Genomic DNA, 10042 nt, shown 5'->3' on the forward strand with positions numbered 1-10042 from the left:
ATTTCATTGTATATAGAGTACTGGTTGGATATAATGTTTTATATGATCACTTTATGTTGTATTTTATAGTTTTCATTATAATATTGAAGTAAAATCACCAACTAACCATGCTTACATTTTATCTATGTACATGTATGCACAAGTCTTCGTACATGTCTGTCCTCTTCTGTGCATGTGTGTGTGTGTGTGATTGAGACTCCTTCTCATGGTATCCTGGTGGGAAGCTGAACAGCTGGGCGCTAAGCAGCTTTCACCATCACAGAATCCGGACGTCCCAGTCCTAGTCCTACCCACCCCCCATCCTACGCCCCTGTCCTAGACCCCCCCCCAGATTGCCTACTCTGTTCCACATAAAGACAAACACTCACTCCCTCAAAAATTCTGTACAACCACGGGACATGCACAACCAAACATATAGAGATGTGTGTTAACAATGGCATTGTTGTGATGCTCTAATAATGTGTGTGACAGAAAGGAGGCACTACTGCAGGGAGTCCTGCGCTCTACTGTAGCTCACATATCTCAGAATGAACAGAGGGTCTTCATCACCGTCCCAACAAACTGTGTGTGCATTGCTCTCTCTGCCCCTCGTTTGCTCTCTGTCTCTATCTCCCTCTCACACACACACACACCTCTGGATAAATGTGGTCACATTTGCGTATTGGCACTGGGCCATCTGTCACACACAGACTGAGGGATCCAGCCCTCATCCCAACAACCAAATATAGTCAACTAGAGCAGCAGAGCACGCTGGGACTGATCCCCACTGTACCGCCACCAACCTGGGTCACACACTCACAATACTTCAAGTCAATAATACATGATTGTTACCTTTTTGTTAGCAGAGCAGAAACACGATAGAGAAAGAAGTTCACACCCTGCTGTGGGCTGCTATCTTAAAGTACGACCTCCTTTCCTCACATGCACCACCCTCAGTTACTGTACAAAAACACACTTAACTGTATCTTGTTTTGTTTCTGTCTGTGTGTTGCAGAGCGTCATTCGCTGTCTGTGGCACCCAAAACTGAACCAGATAATGGTGGGAACTGGGAACGGACTGGCCAAGGTCTACTACGACCCTGTTAAAAGCCACAGGTACGTTCAGTTTAGACCTTCAGAAATTATTTTGTTATTTATCTTCTTTTTATTGACAACAACTCCCCCGAAGAGACTAAAACCAACAATGAATTCATCCTAACCGTTATTGTCTGTGTAGGCACAGCCTGAAATAACTTGCCGCCATGCCATAGAATTCTATTGTTGACCGACAAACAATTAAAAACACATGGAAAGAGGGAGCCATACTGTTGCAATGGATAACATATGCTTTCATTGCAATCAACACGGTGTAAACACAGCGTAAACATGAGCACGCAGTTGCAAAGTCATGATCTGGCTCTGTGTTAGTCAAACCAGATAAGCCTAACTGAATCATGATACACCTATGTCAATCACTATGGCTTTCTTTTATTTGTAATGTTTTTTTGCATGAGCAATATTAGGCTTTAGCTGCAAAGAATTTTTCATTGTTGGTTTAAATCTCTTCAGGCGAATATAAAAAAAATTTTTTTTCTATATGATACGTTCAAATTTCTAACCTACTGGCTCTTTTCCAGAGGGGCTAAGCTGTGCGTAGTGAAGAGCCAGCGGAAAGAGAGACAAGCAGAGACACTTACACAAGATTACATCATCACACGTAAGTTCTTCCGTGCCTGTTCGAACACTCTCGCTGTCTGTTTCATCAATAACTCTCTAAGAATAATGAAATTTGCCACTTAATAAATGTTGAACTTAATTCCCCTCTCTTGCCTTGGCGTGCACGGCCTTTTCATCAGTAAACTATTACCGAAGCAATTAAAGTGAAGTGCCTTTCTCAAAGCCCCTCCGGCGGTTTAGTCCACCTTGCGCCTCTAACCCGTCTGCGCTTCACATGATAAGGCACGTTGTGTTGTAACAACAAGGGAGACACAACACCAAAACAATGGTGGCCGTGTTCCAAGTGCATGCTGTGACAAGTATTCTAAGCATTTTACTGTAGATGTAAAGAGCAAAAATACCAACCCTTGCTTACATGCTACCTCTCTCTTCTCTCACACACACACACACACACACACACACACACACACACACACACACACACACATACATACATACCGAGGAACGAGAGTGGCTTTCACAGGCCCATTAGCTGATGGAGCAGGGTGTGGATGAGTGGATCGACAGCCGCGGGGCACTGTGCCACGCGGCGGCCATGTGGTCTGCAGTCATGCCGGATCACGCTAGGAGCAGCCACCTCTCCAACCTCTGCTGGCGTGATCTCCTGCTGGTCCACACCGAGCACACACACACTCGCACACACACGCACACACATGCGCACACACACAGACTACCCCCCTACCTGTCATCCTGTCATATCACCAACACACGAGGCTGTCATCTCTTTTGTGCGTGCCTCCCGCTCCTTTGCCCCCAGACTGAAGTCATGAACCCGCACGAACGGAACAGCTGCCGACACGTCGTCCCCGATTGGCTGCTAAGACCCAATTCAGGCGCCATTTATTGTTTGGCCTCTTCAGATGCATCATGTGATTTGTATCGCCATGCCAACAGGGTGTGAAATAGGCAGGCATTTGACTGCTACAAGCGGCGAGTGACGCACTTGATGCCCTGGCACTGGAAAATTAGAGGGGACAGGAAGCAAGTGATGGCCCATTGAGAAAAGCGAGGGAATCTGTTAACAGTAACCTTTTTGCTTAATGTAGCGTGGAGGAGAAGAATTAACACTGAACAGCGACAGGGCTCCTGAATGGAAAATCACTTTATCTAGCCCTTTACTAAAGTGTCTCTTTGTAACCCCTGAGGATAAGAGCAGAGCATACACTCACTTTACACAAACACAAATGCTCGCTCTCACACACACACACACACACACACACTCGCACACACACAGTCTCTCCTTCTCACACACCTTCGAGGACACTCATTCACACTTACTCATGCACACGTTCACTCGCACACACTCGTGGATTTAAGTGCTGGGGGCCTTTTTTATTGTGATAGTGTTCACAAAAGTGTGAAGAGTGGCAGAGTGATTGTCTGAATCTAAACATGGGGGTATATAAGGAATATGTTGGTGTGCACTATGGCAGAAAGAGCACACACGAGGAGAGAGATGCTGTCAGAGGTCAACAGGTGTGTGCATTTTTTTTGCGTAAATTGCTGCGTATCGTCTGCGAAGTCGCAGTAGCGGGTGAGATTGTATTTCTGCACTTGCTGTATGAAAACACTGCCACATCTCGGCTTTGGATTCTGTCTTCTTTTAGCGACGTAGCAGCATTTATACGTGAGCTACAAACACCGAACACATTGCCAGGTGCCCTGTCTGCTTATTTGTGCGGTTGTGTTATGTGATCTCGCAGTTACCTAAGCAACTTGATTATACTTGTTTACCCTGTCTGTCTCCAGCTCATGCCTTACCCATGTTCAGAGAGGCCCGGCAGCGGAGTACACGAAAACAGCTGGAGAAGGACCGACTCGACCCAAAGAAGTCCCACAAACCCGAGCCTCCTGTCTCCGGACCAGGTGATGTGCTTTTACTTTTATTAGTGCAAAACATTAACTTCACAGAATAAACAGAACAATAAGCAAAAGAGTAACAGGAAAGGTATGCAATAGCGTGTATAACGAGTGTCCCTGGGAGATGAGACAACGCAAGAAACGGCTAATGAGCAAAAACAGAAACACACAACAAGCGCTGCTATTTGAGTATGTGTATAGTAACGAAGTACAGTTCTAGCGTTGTTTTTCAAAGCGTATTATTAGTCATGTTCTTAACCGGATGAATACATGATTCAGTTTGAGGCAGATGTACGAAATCCACAGTTGTTGATGATTTCCGTATTATGCAATCCAGCTGAAGTCGAGAGCTATTACAGCACTGCTCCCACTTGGCCTCTCAAAGATTCATTGTAGCCTGCTGTTGCCTCATATTTTTTAACTTTTGGAACACAATGATGCATTGTGAACTTTCTCTGGGACCCGTGGTCAATCTGTTTGTATTGTTACTTTAATACACACTTTCTCAAATGTCACACCTATGCACGATTTGAGCTTGGTTCCAATAAGCGGAGGTGCCAGACAACGTTTCCTGCTTCGTTGTATTCCAGCTGGCTCGTTGCTGACATGTTTTCCTGTTTTATTTTTTTCACTTTCCTTCTCTTATTCCTTCAGTCAGTGCTACAGAACCACATAAAAAAAAAAGCCAAGGCAGCCCACTAAAGGAAATAAAATATTTTGTATTGAAAGGAAGTTGTTATTGACACACACCAATCAGCCATAAAATTAAGACCACAGACAGGTAAAGTGAATAACATGGATTATCTCGTTACCATGGCATCTGGCAGTGGGTGGGATATATTAGACAGTAAGTGAACATTTTGAACTTTGTGTTGGAAGCAGAAAAAATGGACAAGCGTAAGGATGTGAGCGACTTTGACAAGGGCCAAATAGTGCTGGCTAGACGACTAGGTCAAAGCATCTCCAAAACTGCAGCTCTTGTGGGATGTTCCCGGTCTGCAGTGGTCAGGACTTACTGTACCAAAAGTGGTCCAAGGAAGGAAAACCGGTGAACCGGCGACAGGGTCAGACCCGAGACTCACTGATGCACGCGGGGAGCGAAGGCTGGCCCGTGTTGTCCAATCCAATAGAAGAGCTACTGTAGCTCAAATTGCTGTAAAAGTTAATGCTGGTTCCGATAGAAAGGTGTCAAAACACACAGTGCATCGCAGTTTGTTGCGTACGGGGCTGCGTAGCCGCAGACCGGTCAGGGTGCCCATGCTGGTCAGGGTCAGGGTGCCCATGCTGTCCTAATGTTATGTCTGATCAGTGTATATGATATAATCAGAATATCAGTGTTTGTTTTACTTCACTGTAATATGTAGTGAAAAAAAAACTTGACTTAAGCCTTTTATAATTGAAAAACACTGCTCAGCTAAATGACAATGAATTAGGACTTGTATATTTAAGTATGGAAACAGAGACGCAGGTTCAGAGAAAGACAGAAAAATAGTACAGTGAAAGTAGTAGTAGTAAAAGTCTGCAGATGCATTTTGTAAAAATAAGGTTAACTACTTGATGGCAGGCCAGCGGTTTTAAGACGACAGGCTGTCTTTATATTGTTTATCCTGCGTGTGAAATTACTTTCTATAAGTGGAAGATAATGTTTGGTGGTTGGCTGGATGCTTACAAGCAATGGTAAGAGGTGCCTCTCAATGCCCCAAACAAGCTCACTGCCCAACTCTAGCAGGAAATCTCTGTGTGTTTAAGTATGGGAACGTATCCTATCCTTGATCTTTTGAGACAACCGTAACAATGTCCTCTGTGGAAAGCCTCTGTTTTTCTCCCAAAAACTCCATTAAGTGCAGTCAAATACAGCCAATAGCACAGAAATACTGTAACTACCGCAAAGATGTACTTTCTGGAGCAAGTGTAGAAAACCGAATTCTGCTTAAAGTAATAAAAAACTCATATGATACCTCAATAATGAATTGATTTCGCCTGTGTGAGATGGTAAAACAGTGTGTCATAGTGTAGTCACACTCTGTTCTTTAATATTAGAACAACTCTTGTCATGCAACATTAATGATTTGTGTTTTTTATGTACATGAGTTTGAACTCTATCTCTGTGTCCTGACAGGTCGTGGAGGAAGAGTAGCAGCTCATGGTGGCACTCTGTCTTCATTCATTGTGAAGAACATTGCTTTGGATAAAACCGACGACAGCAACCCACGACAGGCCATCCTACGTCACGCCAAGGATGCTTCAGAAAACCCTTACTGGGTCGCTCCGGCATACACACAGTAAGAAAACCTTCACATCTTCAACATGAATCATTTACACACTTACACACCTTACTGTGTGTCTTCTTTTCCTCTCTCACTCATCTTCTCTCATTTCTGCGTTTGCTCTCATGAGTGTAAGATGAGTATCGGGCGTGCTGCTTATGCTATTGTGATGGTTACTTGGGTTTCTTCCTACCGGTGTGACACATAAATGTTTAAAGCGTTGTACAGTTTTACAGGTATACACGCTTCACACTGCATAAAGGAGTGTAATGGACGACTTTAGATCGCTATCGGGCTCAGACAGCTATGTAAACGTGGAACAAAGCTGCTCGCCAAATCAAACAGACTGTTTCGCATACTGCAAGCCAAAGAAAGGATCTCTAGTTAAAAATAATATACTAGTGATATTCATTATGGTAGATAAATCTGATGAAGTACACCACTTTAGCCTGGTTGCAGAGCGCTCCCAAGCAGTAGGCTAATAGTCACCATCACAGCTCTCTCTCTCTTTTTTTACACTTTGTTTTTATTGTTTTCATGGAAATGAGAAGACAATACTTAACGATCCCCTCCCTCTACCCTGACAGCAACAACTGAATTAGACACTGTCAGAACAGAAAAAATGCTCACACCTAATCCAAAAGTAAACACATCCAAAAAAAAATAAGGGGAGGGTGTTGATACGAGGTTGGATTGGGTTCATGGTGATAGCAAAGAGTAGGTCAAGCTTGAGGAGTTGGTAGAGGAGCGAGCTCGCCGACGCTGTGAGAGGAGAAGAGAGAAATAAATTGGTACCAAAATAAATGCAATTTCTCCGCCTTGCTTTGCCGTGTGTACCTAATCTTTTAAAGATGCAAGCAACTCATTACATCTCTCATCCTGTGTATATGAGAAGATGGTTGAGTAGACTTTCAGCCCATGAGAATCAACCATTTGGCAATTAAGGTGGAGAAGACCAGGGCGTCTTTCTGGGAGTTAAGAGAGGGGAATATTTTTGGGTGAGAGACCAAGGAGAGCAATGAATGGGGAAGGGTCAATGACTGTTTTAAATGCTTTAGAAATAGAGTCAAAAATTAACTTCCAGAAAGTTCACAGCTCTCTTTGCTTGGCTGGGAGGAGTGGCCCCGTAATGGGGGTCTAGATAAGGTCCGACTTAGTCTTCCGCACCATGTTACTATCACATCTGCAGCTTGAACTTCCTTAAGCCCCAGTTGGCCTGAAATCATTTGTCCAAAGCACTAAAATTCTAATATTAAACTTCCTGAAGCATGTTTCCTCATAGCTCTCTTATCTGATTATTATCTTAAATTTGCAGTTTATTGCTTTGCTCTGATGATGTCTGAAAAAAACAACAACCTGTTAAATCATTACCCCTTTTTGTTTCCCTTCAGGACCCAGCCAGAGCCTGTGTTTGCAGAGGAATCAGAGGAGGATGAAGAAGCTGACAAGGAACCAGAGTGGAAGAAACGCAAGATCTGAGGTGCCTCAACAGCAGCTCATTTTATACAGGATAGCAGACAGGGTGGGCTTTTGTTTGTATATATATCGCCGTAACTACGAGGTCTCGGGATCAAACCCAAAACACTGAGTTCCTGTCAAAAACTGTGCAGGGGAGCATCAATTAAGTTACTAAATTGCACAGTCTCTGTCCTCCCTCTCGTAATGTTTGCAGATATGTATTTTATGTGCGTGCTCCTGTGTTAAGGAGTAGCACATAAATGTGCTGACATTTTTACTGTGCAAGCATAATATAGTTTTATACAGTTTTATGTTCGTCTGCTTCTCCTCGCAATTCATCAACCTCTAGAAGAACTTGGCTTTTTATGTCTGTTTTGACGATATGGACTTTATTTTCATCCTTTCTATTGTCTTCTTCTCCCACATCTCCCGAGTTTCTTAATGCCTCATAAATTGTCTCCAGATTTTGTGGTCCGGTTGTGTTAGTTAACTGTGAAAAACAGTTTGCTAGTTTGTAAAAAGTAAATTGCAAAGAAGTACACAAACTTGCGGCCAATTTTCTTCTTCTTTTCTTTTTTTTTTTTAGGGTTTACACTTTTTAAAGCGGTGCAGTTTTGTTGGATATACAAAACTTCAATCAGCCATCTGCTAATTTAGAATTGTTCCTACATGCTGTATTTCACCTCAAGACCTATATAAAGGAATTTGTATCCCATTGTCAAATAGTGATATATATTTACCCAAATTGAAGCGATAGATCTGCTTTTACCAGCTGATCAAAGGAATTCTTCTGCCAAATATGTTTTTTATGAGACGTAAAGCTTCAGATACTGTACACTCAGTCCTGGCCGAAGCCGCTGTTTTGACTCACTGCTTTAAATAAAGTTTTTACAGGCTACGTTTTGTACAGTTATTCAATTGGTAAACTTTACTACAAGCGCTGCAATTTCTAATATTGATGAATAAATAAGAAATGATGATTAGAATTTAAAATAATCTCAATAATAGGTACACTTGCTGGATTTTTCTGTAGTTTTATCAACTGCATCTCACAATCTTTGTCACCAAATTGAAGTTGAGGAAGACAATGAGATGCAAGACTGAATTTTAAGATCATTTTCTCAAAACAACTTCTCAAAATGAATAATATACTACTTTCACGCTTAAGCTCCAGTACCAAATTGCATTATATTTGTAGGGGCTCTTCACGCCTACATTTTTAAGATTAAACTTGGGTGTGGCTACAAACATACCGTATGTGTTTGTTGCATTGTCTTTGCGAAAACAAATAATCTGTAAATAACTGTACTGTATAGCACACCTATAACAGATGTTTTCCCTTTGAATGACCTGCACAGTGTCTAAAACTATTTCAACTGACAGAGAAAACCACAACATACAGATCTAATGACACACATGTTTGTGTTCCTTATACATCTGTCTGGAATGCAACATCTGTCTGTCTGTATCAAGTAAAACTAGTTTGTAACAAGAGAAATTTGACTGTATACGTTTTGAATTTTACCGACAAGATGGCAAGGAGGATTTGATGATACATTTTTCCCCCCAATTGTTCAGTAAAACTGATATCTGTTACCTTACCTTAGCTGGTGTTTCTACTCACACTGGGTGAAACTGTATAGAGCAGTCTTATATTCCTAGCCAACCAAAATTACAAGCAGACAATCTAATGTCTCAGTGTCCTGGCAAACTTCCTGTGGCCATAAAAAGAATATGAGGCAGATAAATACCAGGACAAGAAATATGGAAAGACTAAAACAATGAGTGATGTTTTTAAGAGCGACTAAAGTGGAGAGTTGAGCGGAGATAGGCTTCATGGGGGAGAGGCTGACGTCAAGCTCTTCTTGAGAAAAAGAGTTCTCAGACGGATAAATTCAACCAATAATGGCTTCCATGCTTCTGCAATCTAGGGGTACTTAGTGAAAAAAAAACACATTTCTAACATAAATCTGCATAGTTCAGTGTTTAGTTAGTTTTCAAAAAGTTTGAAATAGGTTGGTGGCCCCTCCCATTCCACTACGGGGCAAAGTGTCCAGTGTTGAGTACAGCATCCGGCTATTTAGAGTGCACTCTGCAGAGTGTACAGAAGTACGCAAATTGAGACACAGCAACTGTCTTTTAGCTCTGTTCTTTGGTTTCTACCAATCCCTGAGGGAAATATGTGTCTCTTTAACTGCTAAATGCTCCATTATGTTCACCAGCTATAGTTACTAACTCTGTCTGTCTGCCTTTTGGGGTCTTTAGAGCTGTAAACAGCGGCCAGAAAACGATGCAGAGGAGAGCGGTGAAACGGAACCGGAACATTAAAGTCCTGGGGAGTAAAACCAAAACAATGAGCTGAAAGAAACCGAAACACTCAGCACAGTTCAGCAATCATTTTTGTAGGGCTGCAACTAACAATTGTTTTCATTGTCGATTATTTTCTGGATTAATGGATTAGTTGTTTGGTCTATAAAATGTCAGAAAATGGTGAAAAATGTCAGAGTTTCCTAAAGCCCAAGATGACGTCCTCTAATGTCCACAAGTCAAAGATATTCAGTTTACTGTCATAGAGGAGTAAAGAAACCAGAAAATAATCACATTTAAGCAGCTGGAATCAGATAATTTTTGTTTTTTTTTCTTAAAGAAATTACTCAAACCGATTAATCAAAATAGTTGGAGATAAATTTAATAGTTAACAACTAATCGATTAATCGATGCAGCTCAAATTTTCTGTATTT

At 41.9% G+C, this 10042-nt stretch overlaps 1 protein-coding gene across 1 annotated transcript in view; it reads left to right on the top strand.

The window, feature by feature from the left end:
• The window catches only part of wdr70 (WD repeat domain 70), a 49578-nt gene extending 41379 nt beyond the window's left edge, over positions 1 to 8199 (top strand). Inside the window, exons 14-18 of the mRNA XM_074617471.1 lie at positions 995 to 1095; positions 1617 to 1696; positions 3466 to 3582; positions 5696 to 5858; positions 7235 to 8199. Coding sequence (XP_074473572.1) covers positions 995 to 1095; positions 1617 to 1696; positions 3466 to 3582; positions 5696 to 5858; positions 7235 to 7322 — 549 coding nt within the window. The 3' untranslated portion in view covers positions 7323 to 8199. The remainder of the gene's footprint in view (positions 1 to 994; positions 1096 to 1616; positions 1697 to 3465; positions 3583 to 5695; positions 5859 to 7234) is intronic.
• Positions 8200 to 10042: the final 1843 nt, after the last annotated feature.

Source organism: Sebastes fasciatus, chromosome 19 (assembly GCF_043250625.1).
Source record: "Sebastes fasciatus isolate fSebFas1 chromosome 19, fSebFas1.pri, whole genome shotgun sequence".
Classification (NCBI taxonomy): Eukaryota; Metazoa; Chordata; class Actinopteri; order Perciformes; family Sebastidae; genus Sebastes; species Sebastes fasciatus.